The sequence below is a fragment of the Castanea sativa genome, chromosome 2 (genome assembly GCF_040712315.1).
Source record: "Castanea sativa cultivar Marrone di Chiusa Pesio chromosome 2, ASM4071231v1".
Classification (NCBI taxonomy): Eukaryota; Viridiplantae; Streptophyta; class Magnoliopsida; order Fagales; family Fagaceae; genus Castanea; species Castanea sativa.
In genome coordinates, this window is record NC_134014.1 from 36,281,175 (window position 1) to 36,296,507 (window position 15,333).

General features: G+C 32.4%; 1 protein-coding gene across 1 annotated transcript; it reads right to left on the reverse strand.

The window, feature by feature from the left end:
• Positions 1-6,417: 6,417 nt before the first annotated feature.
• LOC142623468 (G-type lectin S-receptor-like serine/threonine-protein kinase LECRK4) lies at positions 6,418-8,838 on the reverse strand. Its single transcript, XM_075796893.1, has one exon. It carries the CDS (start codon positions 8,836-8,838, stop codon positions 6,418-6,420), a length of 2,421 nt encoding a protein of 806 aa, XP_075653008.1.
• Between the last annotated feature and the right edge of the window lie 6,495 nt (positions 8,839-15,333).

The following is a 15,333-nucleotide window of genomic DNA, read 5'->3' on the forward strand; positions in this document are numbered from 1 at the left end:
TAATGGGAGACATTTATGTTCAAATTTTCCTACCCCAACTATTAAATTATGCCGAAAAAATATTTTAAAAAATACCCCTAAATGAAATGCCAACACCAATCATAAACATTTTTATTTTTATAAAGTTCTAAATTCATCTCATTGTATTTGTTTGGATGGAAAACGTTTTTTGAAAAATATTTTATTATGATTGATTATTGATAATATTGTGGGTTAAAGGAAAATGTATTGGATTTATAGTAAGAGCCTTGTAACTTATTAACATGGGTAAAATACAAAATTGGTCTTCTAAGTTTTTTTAGATTTCATTTCAGTCATTTAACTTTGTTTTTGTTCATTTCAGTGTTCTAACTTTCAAGTTTATTCATTAAAGCTTTTTCATCAACTTTTGTTATATGTTGTGGTTAATTTCTTAATTTTTTTTTCAAAATTTTTAATTTAAAAAAATTCAATTAATAATTGAAAAATATTTTCCAGTTTTTTTTTTTCAAAAAATTTTAACAAACATTAATGAAAAAGTCTTAATTAAAAAAATCTGAAATTTAAAGAACTGAAATGAACGAAAATAAAGTTAGAGGACTGAAATGAAATCTGAAGAAAATTAGAGGGTCAGTTTTGTATTTTAGCTTATTAACATTATATGTTTTTCACCTTAAACTATCACCTTGATTCCACTTAATCTCCTAAAATTCTAAAAGACACTTAACGTAATTGCCCCCTTCCCCTAAATTTTAGAAGTGCATTACACTTAGCTCTAACACTTTTTATTTTATTTTTTTGTTGTTAAATTTGATTGATTTTAACATTAAAAGACCAATTTATCTGTCCTATTTTTGTAATATGAATAAATTGATATTTCAGTTGTAAATTTTTTCATACTTAACTCCAAAACAAATGATAGGGCGACATTGAAATGATGTTATAATTTTGGGATTCAATTGTGTATATCATAATTTAGAAGGTTAAGTGAAATCAAGGTAATAGTTTAAAGTAGAAAAATGTAAATTGTCTATTAAACCTAGGTTTATAGATTATAATAAAAAATAATTAGGCCAACATGCAAAAACTCTTCTTGGTTTTGGAGCAATTGCAAAAACACCCCTAATTTGACGGATATGAAAACCCGTAAAGTTGTAAAAGAGTTTGAGTATTTTGCTTTGGACCGAACCATTGATTTCGAAATTAGGCCCAAAACTTAGTAATAATTTGATTTCATACTAGCTCCGAAGGAGGAAAGTTTTGGCGGAAAACAATCTCCCTCTTTCTCTTCCGTGCAAGCTCTCTCTCACTCTCTCTCCTCGCTGATCCGCCTCAGCCGCAGTAGTAGCTCAATCACAAAGGCGAAGGGACCTATCGCAAGAACGAATAGATCAGCGGCGTTCAGGTAAAAATTTCTCTGGTGATATTCTTGATGGTGAATTTACTTCATATAATATTTAAGAAGATCAATGAGTCACAAGCAAGTTATCCCACATTGCATGGGAACAATGGTTTTACTTGATAATGTAACAATTCTTAAGCAAGAAATTCTCGAAACAAAAACAGGTACTAAAAGCTAGAAAAAGCTTAAAATTTTGAAACTGGCAACTTATTTCCATAAATTCAAGCAACAAACATTTCTATACTACCAGGTAGGGATAATACCCTCAAATTTACAATACCAACAAGCATCGATATTTCACACTCAATTACTAGAGTAGGCAACAAACATCTAATCTGTACGCATTCGAAATTACAACCACCAATTCATAAACAAACAAATAGGAAAAATTTATGATCTTTTATTTCTTTGCATGTTAACAAAGATAAGAAATAAAAATTATGACCTTTTATTTCTTTCCATGTTAGTTAAAGATCCAAGTTTGAGACAAAGCACTGAGGGCAGTGAGGGGTTCATTTGACAATATCTCAATAACAGATTTCAGATTTGCCTACTAAAAGCATCTCTTTCAGTCAACATAGTTCGCATTGCTTTTGTCTATGAAGCATCCATTTATAAGGAAAAGTAATGTTATCTCAAACATTATCAAATCAAAGCATATTAGAAGTTTTCAAGAGCTGATATTTCCTTTCAAGCATTCTATCAAACACTTCAAGAACATATTCATTTACTGCAATTCTTGAACATATATTCAGCAAGAGGAAGTGGCTGGGTGAGTGCTTCTGTGAAGGACCTAATGCTGAACATAAATGGATATACATCAACTTTCTTGTTGCTTGGCCCAATAAAGTTATACTCTCTCTGTCCCAATTTGTTTGTCCTATTTGAAAAGTCAAACTTTTTAAGAGAACATCATTTATTGTCTTGTCTACTTTATAAAAAAATGCACAAGTTTACAAAATTACCCTTAAATAAATTTACCAGCTTTTTTTTTTAATTTTTAAAAGAGTTATTCTTAGTGAGGCAACTAAAAAGATGCCCCAATTAGATTGATTTTTAAATATTCGTTAGTTTTCTTTTCAAATAGTTTTGAAAATAAAGTAGGGGTAATATGAACATTAGTAAATTAATAACTTTTATTCTTAGAAACAGGACAATATTTTGGAATATTCCAAAATGGAATAGAGGACAAACAAACTGGGACAGAGAAAGTAATTGCTTTCTATATTGCCTCTTCCAATGTGAAAAGATATATTTTTGTGGTCCTTAGGATGAATTTGGGAACCAAAAATACTTTGTATAAAGAGGTAGGTTAATAGTGGGATTTAGCTTAGAAATATTGCTGAAGGATACCTATCAAAAAAAAATTGCTGAAGGATAAGTAGGTGAAGTGGAAGATTTAATGATAAAAAAAAGAAAAACTATCTTAAGGTCTTCACATGCTTACACTTTGCTTTTGGAAGGATCTTTGATTAACACTTTGACATGAAGTAACCCTGAGCATGTCACTGCTTATTTTGCTTGAGTTGTTATGACTGTAAGAATTTTGAATTTTCTGCTGGGTACTTTGATGTATTTTTCTTCATTGGCTCAAAAGAAAAAGGAAATGATGACTCCGAGCGGTAAAGGGTGGGGTTGTGTGATAACCAAATAAAAAAGAAAGAAAGAAAAATTTAAGGGTCCACTTAGTAATTTTGACATTGGGGTTATTACTCGAAATTATAAATCCTTGCCATCCTAAGACTCATTACTTGTTATTGAAGCAGATAACCCTTGAGAGAAGACTACCTAATAATTTTAGAGAAAGAGGCTTGAAGGTTCTTGAGATTATTAAGGTAAGTACCTTAGAAATCTATTTTTACTATTGATCTAATGATTATTATTTTTGTTAACTTTTTTGGATTTTCAAGTGGTAGACAACCATTTAGAAGGGGGTTTAATTGCAATTTTGTAGATTTAGACACGTCTTGATTTTTTTAATGTTTCTTTGTGATTTGGGGAATGAATATTAGTAGATTTGGCTAGTTCTTCACTTCTTTGCATCAAGAATCAATATTTATTATCTTGGGAAATTTCAAGAATGATCATATATCACTGAGAAGATCTTAGAATAATAAAGTATAGTATTTTGGACACACTCTGAGTAATTAAATTAATGTCTAATTGATTTTAGGTCAAGTTTGGAGAATGCTAAAATTTTGAAAGGAGTTTTGGAGTAGGCACCACTTTGAGGTAAGTGATCTTTTCCCTTATTATCATAAAATTGTTAGAAATAAATGTTTTATTTAGAAAGCTATAATTTTTCTTCAAAATAATTTTAGCTTCTTGATTTTATGAAAATAATTGTATTTTATTCCTTACTCAAATATTATAAAAAATTTAATAAACTGACTTTTTCAAAAATTCTGCATTTTTCAAAAGCATGTGTGACATTGTGAAAAGTTGTATGAAATCTTTTATTGAGCTTTGTCATTCCAAATGTGATATTGAATATGAATTGAAAGATATTGTTTATGTTTTAGAATCTATTACACTATCTGATTGTTCTATGGACCCTGCCACGGGGGTAACATTGGCTCAACATATCACAAGCTTGATTCTGGGCTTGGTCATGGGGATTTAGTGTGACCATAATCACTAGATTATTTAGTATATGAACATAGTATCATTATGACTTTTGAATCCAAAGAAATTCTCTTCTTGTTACTTCATTGAAAACCATTGATTTTCTTGAAATGATGTTGCAAAGCTTATGAATCTTACACTGCATTAGAAAAAATGTTTACATTTTTGTATTAAGCATAATCTGGCTAGCTAGTTAGGAAATAATTAATTACTTACAAAGTTTTCTAGGTGGCTATTTTGTACCAAATGTTATGTTTGTGCAGTTATTTTTGTTATTTAGGCATCATTGTTGGATGTAAGGGTAAATTTTTCTTTTTTAATTTTATGGGGCCACGTGGCACATGGCCTTTAGCTTTAGCCTTTATTTGGATGGTAGACGGGTAGAGTTCTATTTGATTATCTTAGTTTAATTAAAACATTTACATTTGGTTTTGCAAAAACTCACTGTTTTAGAATACCAAAACATTACTTTATCTATTTTACATAACCGCTTCTACAATACATAACCATTTTCAAAATTTAGAATGCAAGGTGCCAATGACTAGTTTAGGTTGGTTTTCTACAATTGATCCAAAAATTTATGCACAGTAATGTTTAGCTCAACATGAAGTTGTGAATTTGGATTTGCCTACTTGTGATGTTTATTTGGCCTGGCATCTTAAATTATTTTGAACGAAGAATGTGTGTATTTTTAATTATGAGTAGAATGGTTGATTTTTGTAGTTTAATGCATAATGTCTATGAACTATTTTATATTGATTGTGTAATTGGTTTACACAATATACGTGATCTACATATTTTCAATTATGCAAGAAATATTACTGGCATTTTGACTGTTCCAAGCATTAGAAAATGTTGTCCAACACATTTTTTAAGGTTTCTACTAAACATAGGAAAATGAATAATTTTTTTCAGAAAATGTTTGTTTTTTTAATTTTTAAAATGAGTCGTTTCCCAACATAAAAAAGGTTTTTTATCAAGACAAATGGAAAGTGATAAATGTTCTCTATAATCTTAATGATGGAAAATAGTTAAAACAAGTCGCAAACCCGGGCTATGCACATGTAACTATATATTTGTGAGGTAGACTAAAATAATTTTATAAAATCTTAAATTGATTAAGAAACTACACAATTGCATAATTTGCTCTTGTATAATTTCAATTTGTATTACAATTTGATGAACGTGCAATGGTTTACAAAAAATTTGTTAAACAATTTCAAATACTGCAAAAAAATAACCAAAAAATTCAGATATTAAAACTTCTAAAAGACCAAAAAATATTTAAGAATCAGATGATTCACGACTTATAAATTATTGAAACAAAACAAAATATATGACTAAACAATAGAGAAAAAAAAAAAAAAGATGGATTACATTCAAAAGAATAATTTCAATAATTTCAAGCTTTTTTATCTTGCAAAAAACAGCTAAAAAGAGTTCGGTAGTTTATTTACGAAAATTACTTTTTAAAGAAATTGCAGTAGAATTTTTCTATTATCCAAAGAAGTTGAACTTTATCAATAGTTGATGATTTATATATTTATCCAAATAAAGCCATGTTTAGGATAATCTTAATAAAAGATTTATTCAAGTTTTTTTTAATTAATTAATTATTTATTTATTTTATCAACGTTTGAGTTTGAGTTTAAGTTAGACTTGTTAGAGAGACAGAGTTTCACTCCTTGTTAAGTTTGGACTAAACAAAAATAATTTTGTTTTAAAAAAATGATAATGATGAGTTTGAGTTTAAATTGGACTTATTAAAGAGATAGAGTTTCACTCCTTATTAAATTTGGACTAAACGAAAATAATTTTATTTAAAAGCATGATAAAAAATGATGTGTTTGAGTTTAAGTTAAACTTGTTAGAGAGATAAAGTTTCATTTTTTGTTAAATTTGGACTAAATAAAAATAATTTTATTTAAATATTGTGCTGATGTGAAAAATTGGCTTCAGAGGCTTTGGTTTTATATATATATATATATATATATGTATGTATGTATGTATGTATGTATGTATGTATGTATAGATGACTGCCTTTACTAATTAACTCCTCTCGGGATAAAATCCCCTTCCATTTAAATCCTTCATTTTCCTTAATTTTTTCTAGATGTGAGACTCATGACATTTAATTGATTTTGTGTGGTTTATATGGGTTTTCAAGACCATTATATAGTTGTTTTTTTTTTTAATTTTATTTTATGTGCCACGTGTCTTATATCTAGATAAAAATTGAAGGAAATTAGATAAATTAAATGGGAGGGGATCATACTGACAGGACTAACGAGTAAACTGCATGTGTTTTCATGTAAGTCCCTTACTTTATAGGGAAAGAAAAAAAAAAAAACATAAAACAATAAGAAAACTATATTAAAATAGATATAGAATTTTCCTTACATAGAGAAAGTTTACATGGGGATATTATTTGGGCATGGAGGAACAGATATGTTGGTTATCCCTTCCAACATCAATACAACACTCTTCATGGAAGGACGAAGAAATGGTTCATCTTGAATGCACCATAGTCCCACCTTAACCATATTCTCCAAGGTTCTCTTATCTACTTCTTCACCACCCACAATCTTACCTAATTCTCTAGCAACAAAGCATTTATATACCCAAGTGGAAAGAACAATTTCTTCAGGTATTGATGCATTAACATCCATGTTCCTTCTGCAACATACAATCTCCAAAAGCACCATTCCATAACTATAAACATCTGCCTTCATTGATATAGGGGTGTTCTTTTGCCACTCAGGTGCCATATACCCTCTAGTTCCTCTGACCATCGTGAAGGTCCTTGTTTGATCTGGCGTTAACAATTTTGCCAAGCCAAAGTCGGAGATTTTAGCAGTCCAAAAATCATCCATCAAAATGTTTGAGGGCTTTATATCGCAATGAATAATAGGGGCCTTACACTCCTCATGTAGATAGAGAATTCCTCTAGCAACATCCAATGCTATTCTTACTCTTTCATCCCAGTACGGACGCCTTATACCCTTAAAAAGAACATCGGCAAGGGAGCCATTGCTCATATACTCATAGACAAGAAGCCTCTTAGAGCCCTCGGCACAATAACCTAGCAATTGAACCAAATTTTTGTGGTGAGTTCTCCCTATTGCTCGCATCTCTGCTCGGAACTCCTTTTCACCTTCTTCCACCAATTTTTCTAGTCTCTTCACCGCAATAAGTTTTTTACCTTTGTACAAAGCTCCTTTGTATACTGTTCCGAAAGAACCCTTACCCAACTCATCTTTGAAGCCACGGGTTGCTCTTCTGAGCTCATCATATGAAAACAGATTTAAAGCAAGCCCTTTAGTCAGGCCCAATGTTTCATTCTCTTTCAGCCTTTTATACCTTAGAACTCGAATTTTGAACATGTAAAGGCCAGAAATTCCAAGGGCAAGACAAGAGAATGTAGCAAAAGCTAAAATTAAAGCATGGATGTGAACTATAACTTTTTTGTTGGTGAATATGTAGACAGAAGGCTTCACTGGGTTGGGAATAGTTTCATTCCAGCTTCTTATGCCCACCTTGAAGAAAGCTACGGTATTCTGGCTTTTATCCCTTCTAACATATCTCAGTGGAAGCTTTTGTCTCTGGCAATATGGATTAATGAACAGTGCTACATCACAATTGCAGTCTTCCAAGCATGACTTGCCACATTCTTCCTTCGTCGACATGGGTTCATATGTGTAAGGAATATCTTTCCACATCATATTCACTGTGGTAGTGATGTTATATGATGCTACATGATCTTTGCCAGCTCCACACCTTACTTCTAAAAAGTTTCTCTCACAGCCGAGAGATGTATGATTCTCATCAACAAAATCGGTTCCAGGAAGACAAACACAATACGGTTGGTTATCATTGAGTGTGCAAAAGCTGTTGAAGCCACAGAAACCATTCACTTTGCAAAGATCCTTGTCTTCCAATGCTGACCACTCAATTACTGATGAATTTGGTTTACCAGAATCGTCAAAGGCATGCGAGTACAACTGGAAAAATCCATTAACATCTAGAGTTGCACGATAAATGGTGTTGGTGGTGCTATTGCCTTCCAATGGTGAACTCAAAGAGAGAACATTGTTCATACTAGTGCTATTGATGATTTGTAGGAGCCCTGTATGACTGAGATAAAGGCGATACTTAAGGGTATATCCATTAGTTCCAGAAGCCCAGTAAGCTTCAGTTTCAATGTCTAAAGTGTTTATGGGGTATAGAACAAGGTTTCCATCTATTTGCATCTTCAGACGATACCGTCCAGTTGAGTGGTTGGTATCCGACAAACTAGAGAGCAATTGACAACCGGAAGATAGAATCTGCCCTCCCAAAATAGTATCAGTTGGATATCTGAAAGTCTCCCAAATGATGGAATCATTTTTGTTGTAGAGAACAAAATTGCCAGAATCAAACATGCAGGCATAAGAAGCAGACTCTAACATCGTAGCACTGATAATCTTCTCCTCTCCCTGCTCATCAGTTGTCAAAAGAAGCTTACCACCCTCTGTCAAATCCAGCGTCATTGCATTTGAGGTGACCGGAGGATCATCACGGTTTGCTGTCCACACAACTGTGTTATCGTCTATACCCACCAACCAGATTCCGACCATAAAACCATTGCCCTGCTGGTAGAATCCAAATGCAAATTGACCAGAAGGGGAAGGCCATGACCTGGGGGGAGTTGTGGGATGAAGTGAAGAGCCCAGGCTTATTCTATGCCTACATTGATTTTGTTGAGGCTGAGCTCCTCCACGTGTAAAGGGTATAGAGAGAAGAAAGAAAACAGTATATATGGAAGCCATGAGAGAAGGATAACGAAGGACCATAACAAGTTAACAATGAGCTTCCTGCATCAATAAAATTACTAGTAATTATTTGTGAAAGATATAGCAATAAATTTTTTAGTAAAACATTTTAGTTTTGAAACGTAAACATGACTTCTATGGCTCCAAGGTCCACCTTTATTTGTTATACGATCAAGATGCTCTGGTCAATTTTAAAATTATTGCGCCCACGATACCAGATTTCATTTCTTTCCTTGGACTGAAATTCCATCCGTTTTTCTTCTTCTTTACTCTCTCATAATTGCTACTTTGAAAAAAAAAATAAGGGGAGAGAATATAATTTTAACGACACATCTTGGACACTTAATTTCATAACTTGATGATTTTTTTTGTCATTGACATTTTTTGCACACTCAATTTCAAAGAAACTAGAATGCCAAGAAGAAATATATATATATATATATATATATATATATATATATATATATTAGGGCTGTCCAGAAGGATCCGGTAACCCGATCCACCCGAAAAACCGACCAGATCTAACCCGAATCCGGCCGACCCGACTGCTCCGGCGGGTCGGTGGCGGGTCGTCACCACCAGAAACCGATTTCCGGCAGGTCGGTTTCGGTTTTCCTCTCCTAAAACCCGAAAAAACCGAACCGACCGAGAGATTTCCAGATCCTGGCGAAATTTCCAGAATCCGGCGACTTTTTTCCAGAATCCGGCTAAAAACCCAGATTCTGGCGATATATTTCCTTAGATCCGGTGAGATTTTGACTGGATCTGGCGAAATCTCATCGAATCCGGTGAGATTTTCGCCGGATCTTGCGAAATCTCACCGGATCTAAGAGAAATATCGCCGGTATCTGAAAAACTTTGCCGGAATTTGGGTTTCTTCGCCGGATTTGTGTGTTTTTTCACTGATTCTCGTCGTCTTCTCAGATTTATGATTCCGACCGACCCACCCGCCACCCGTTGATGATCTGAACCGCCTGACCCAATTACTCCGGCGGGTCGGCGGCGGGTGTGTTTTTTCTCCACCCGATTCCGGCGGGTCGGTTCCGGGTTGGGCACAAACCCGACCCGGACCGACCCGTGGACAGCCTTAATATATATATATATATATATATATATATATATATATATATATATATATATATGTATGTATAATTATTAAAATAAAAGAATAAAAGAATAAAAGGAAATAGTAAATGTTGATGATGATGAATTGATGATGATGAATTGATGATGCAAATTTCATTGAAGAAATAAGTTTGTAAAATGATGAACATGGGTGTGGATTTGGGTTCGGGTGTGGATGCAGGTGTGGTGCGGCGACTCGGCAATTTTTGAAAAAGTATGGTGCAAGTGCGGCAGGATACGTTTATTAATAAAATATTAACTAAATTTTTATTTATACTTTTTACAAATTGCTAAACATATACCAATTTAAAAGTAATAGTAAATAATAATGTGGGGAAATTTTAGACTTGGCAAGATATTAGAAAACAGAAATAAAAATTTTAAATGAAATATTGTAACTTACCCTCTTAACTTGGCTTGTCAAGGGAAGAAAGGATATATATATATATATATATATATATATTTTTTTTTTCAGAAATAAATGTCTTGTTGATATGCTAACACCTTCTGCTATGAACTTCTCATCCTCCTCTCCCCACATACACACTCGCAGTATCTGTATAAATTTTTGTGCATGCATATTTATGTTCATCCACAAAGATAGTCGGACACACACCCACACGAACACATTAACATACACTAATGCAGGGAGCACAACAACATTTTTTTTAGAATTAATTATTTTTATACTTTCTTCCGGATCTCATTTTTGAATGGGGGTTTTAATGCAATATTTTTTTAATAAAAAAACACATATTTTGGCCTGAATTGGACCGGTTTGGGGCTGTTTCTGTCCATTTTGGATCGAATTGGCCCATAATGGGCCAAATCGGAAATTGGAAAAAAAAAAAAAGACTTGTGATGGATGCGCGTGCAGCCGCGTTGACAGCCGCACGCCGCGTCTGTGTGAGTTGGATGCAAGTGCGTCGCCCTTGGAGACACACATGTGCTTTCCAGGAGTTGATTAGGCAAGATGATGAATAAAATGAAAATAAATTGTTATTTTGGGTCATTTGTAACATATTATCACATTTGAGTTTAATTCACTTCTATGGTTCTAAGGTCCACCATTATTTGTTACGTGTTCAAGATGCTCTGGTCAATTTTATAATTATTGCCCACAATACCGGATATAATTTCTTTCCTCATTTTTGACTGAAATTCCACTTGTTTTTCTTGTTCTTTACTATCTCATAATATCTACTTTGAAAAATAAAAAAAAATAAGGGGAGAGAATATAATTTTAAGGAAACATCTTGGACACTTCATTTCATAACTTGATGACTTTTTTGTAATTGACATTTTCCGCACAATCAATTTCAAAGAAACTAGAATGCCAAGAAGATGAACATACATACATACATATATATATATATATATATATATATATATATATTATTAAAATAAAAGAATAAAAGGAAATAGTAAATGTTGATGATGATGAAGAAGAAAATTTCAATGAAGAAATAAGTTTGCAAAATGAACATGATGATAACATTGACTTAGATAGAGTTGATCTAGGAAGGACAGGTGTGAATTCGGGTTTGGGTGTGGATGCGGGTGTTGTGCGTCAACCTGGAAATTTTTGAAAAAGTAGGATGCGAGTGCGGCTAGATACGTTTATTAATAAATTATTAAATATATTTTTATTTATATTTTTTATATCTTGTTAAGCATATTTTTTCATATAATGATAAACATATACCAATTTAAGAGCAATAGTAGATAATAATGTGAGGAAATTTTAAACTTGGCAAGATATTAGAAAATAGAAATAAAAATGTTAAATGAAATATTGTAACTTACCCTCTTAACTTGTCTTGTCAAGAAAAAAATTATAGTTTTTTAATAAATAAATGTCTTGTTGATATGCCAATACCTTCTGCTATGAACTTCTCATCCTCCTCTCCCCCTTATATACACTCATAGTATCTGTATAAATTTTTGTGCATGCATATGTATGTTCATCCACAAAAATAGTTGGACACGTATCTACACGAACACACATTGATGCAGGGAGCACAATGAAAATTGTTTCAGAATTAGTTATTTTTATACTTTCTTCCAGATTTCATTTTTGAATTGGGGTTTTAATGCAATTTTTTTTTAAAATAAAAAAACACATTTTGGCCTGAATTGGACCGGTTTGGGGCTGTTTCCGTCCATTTTGGACCGAATTGGCCCATATTGGGCTGAATCGGAAATTGGAAAAAAAAAGACTTGTGACGGACGCGCGTGTAGTCGCGTTGACGGCCGCACGCCACGTCCATGCAAGTTGGATGCAAGTGCGTCGCCCTTGGAGGCACACATGTGCTTTCCAGGAGTTGATTAGGCAAGATGATGAATAAGATGAAAATAAATTGTTATTTTGGGTCATTTGTAACATATTATCACATTTGAGTTTAATTCACTTCTATGGTTCGAAGGTCCACCTTTATTTGTTACGTGTTCAAGAGGCTCTGGTCAATTTTATAGTTATTGCCCACAATACCGGATATAATTTCTATCCTCATTTTTGACTGAAATTCCACCCCGTTTTTCTTGTTCTTTACTCTCTCATAATATCTACTTTGAAAAAAAAAAATAAATAAGGGGAGAGAATATAATTTTATGGACACATCTTGGACACTTCATTTCATAACTTGATGACTTTTTTGTAATTGACATTTTCTGCACACTCAATTTCAAAGAAACTAGAATGCCAAGAAGATATATATATATATATATATATATATAAATATATAATTAAAATAAAATAATAAAAGGAAATAGTAAATGTTGATGATGATGAAGAAGAAAGTTTCAATGAAGAAATAAGTTTGCAAAATGATGAACATGATGATAACATTGACTTAGATAGAGTTGATCTAGGAAGCACAGTTGTGAATTCGAATTTGGGTGTGGATGTAGGTGCAATGCGTCGGCTTGGCAATTTTTGAAAAAGTAGGATGCGAGTGCGGCTAGATACGTTTATTAATAAATTATTAAATATATTTTTATTTATATTTTTTTTATATCTTGTTAAGCATATTTTTTCATATAATGATAAACATATACCAATTTAAGAGCAATAGTAGATAATAATGTGAGGAAATTTTAAACTTGGCAAGATATTAGAAAATAGAAATAAAAATGTTAAATGAAATATTTTAACTTACCCTCTTAACTTGTCTTGTCAAAAGACGAAATGATATTTTTTTTTAATAAATAAATGTCTTGTTGATATGCAAACACCTTATGCTATGAACTTCTCATCCTCCTCTCCCCTTTATATACACTCATAGTATCTGTATAAATTTTTGTGCATGCATATGTATGTTCATCCACAAAAACAGTCGGACACGCATCCACACGAACACACACTGATGCAGGGAGCACAATGAAAATTGTTTCAGAATTAATTATTTTTATACTTTCTTCTATATATCATTTTTGAATTGGGGTTTTAATGCAATCTTTTTTTTAATTAAAAAAAAAAACTTTTTTTTGCCAAAATCGGACTAGTTTGGGGCTGTTTTGGCCCATTTGGACTGAATTGGCCCATATTGGGCAGAATTGAAAATTGAAAAAAAAAAAAACACTCGTGATGGCCACGTTGACGGCCACACACTGCGTCCGTGTGAGTTGGACACAAGTGCGCGGCCCATGGAAGCACACCCGTGCTTTCCAAGAGTTGGTTACGCAAGATGATGAATATGATGAAAATAAATTGTTATTTTGGGTCATTTATAATATATTATTACATTTGATTTTAATTCACTTCTACGGTTCCAAGGTCCACCTTTATTTGTTACGTGTTCAAGATGCTCTAGTCAATTTTATAATTATTGCCCACGATACCGGATTTCATTTCTTTCCTCATTTTTGACTAAAATTCCACCCGTTTTTCTTGTTCTTTACTCTCTCATTATATCTACTTTGGAAAAAAAAAAAAAAAGGGAAGAGAATACAATTTTAAGGACACATCTTGGACATTTCATTTTATAACTTGATGACTTTTTTGTAGCTGACATCTTCTACACACTTAATTTCAAAGAAACTAGAATGCCAAGAAGATATATATATATATATATATATATATATATATATATATATATATATATATATATATATATATATATTATTAAAATAGAAGAATAAAAGGAAATAGTAAATGTTGATGATGAAGAAGAAGAAAATTACAATGAAGAAATAAGTTTTCAAAATGATGAACATGATGATAACATTGACTTAGATAGAGTTGATCTAGGAAGGACAGGTGTGAATTCGTGTTTGGGTGTGGATGCAGGTGCAGTGCGTCAACTTAGCAATTTTTGAAAAAGTAGGGTGCGAGTGCGGCTAGATACATTCTTTAATAAATTATTATATATATATATATATATATTTTATATATTCTTAAGCATAGTTTTTCATATAATGATAAACATATACCATTTTAAGAGTAATAGTAGATAATAATGTGGGGAAACTTTAAACTTGGCAAGATATTAGAAAATAGAAATAAAAATGTTAAATGAAATATTGTAACTTACCCTCTTAACTTGCCTTTTCAAGAGACGAAATGATATTTTTTTAATAAATAAATGTCTTGTTGATATGCCAACACCTTCTGCTATGAATTTCTCATCCTCTTTTCCCCCTTATATACACTCATAGTATCTGTATAAATTTTTGTGCATGCATATGTATGTTCATCCACAAAAACAGTCGGACACGCATCCACACGAACACACACAGATGCAGGGAGCACAATGAAAATTGTTTCAGAATTAGGTATTTTTATATTTTCTTTCGAATCTCATTTTTGAATTGGGGTTTTAATGCAATTTTTTTAAAATAAAAAAACATATATTTTGGCCTGAATTGGACCAGTTTGTGGCTATTTCGGTCCATTTTGGACCGAATTGGTCCATATTGGGCCAAATCGGAAATTGGAAAATAAAAAAAGGACTCGTGACGAACGCGCGTGCAGCCGCGTTGACGGCCGCACGCCATGTCTGTGCGAGTTGGATGCAAGTGCGTCGCCCTTGGAGGCACACATGTGCCTTCCAGGAGTTGATTAGGCAAGATGATGAATAAGATGAAAATAAATTGTTATTTTGGGTCATTTGTAACATATTATCACATTTGAGTTTAATTCACTTCTACGGTTCCAAGTTCCACCTTTATTTGTTACGTGTTCAAGATGCTTTGGTCAATTTTATAATTATTGCCCACAATACCGGATATAATTTCTTTCCTCATTTTTGACTGAAATTCTACCCCGTTTTTCTTGTTCTTTGCTCTCTCATAATATCTACTTTGAAAAATAAAAAAAATAAGGGGAGAGAACATAATTTTAAGGACACATCTTGGACACGTCATTTCATAACTTGATGACTTTTTTGTAAT

Excerpts from the sequence above, each read along its gene's own strand:
- LOC142623468 (XM_075796893.1), bottom strand. The coding sequence starts at position 8,838 with ATGGTCCTTCGTTATCCTTCTCTCATGGCTTCCATATATACTGTTTTC.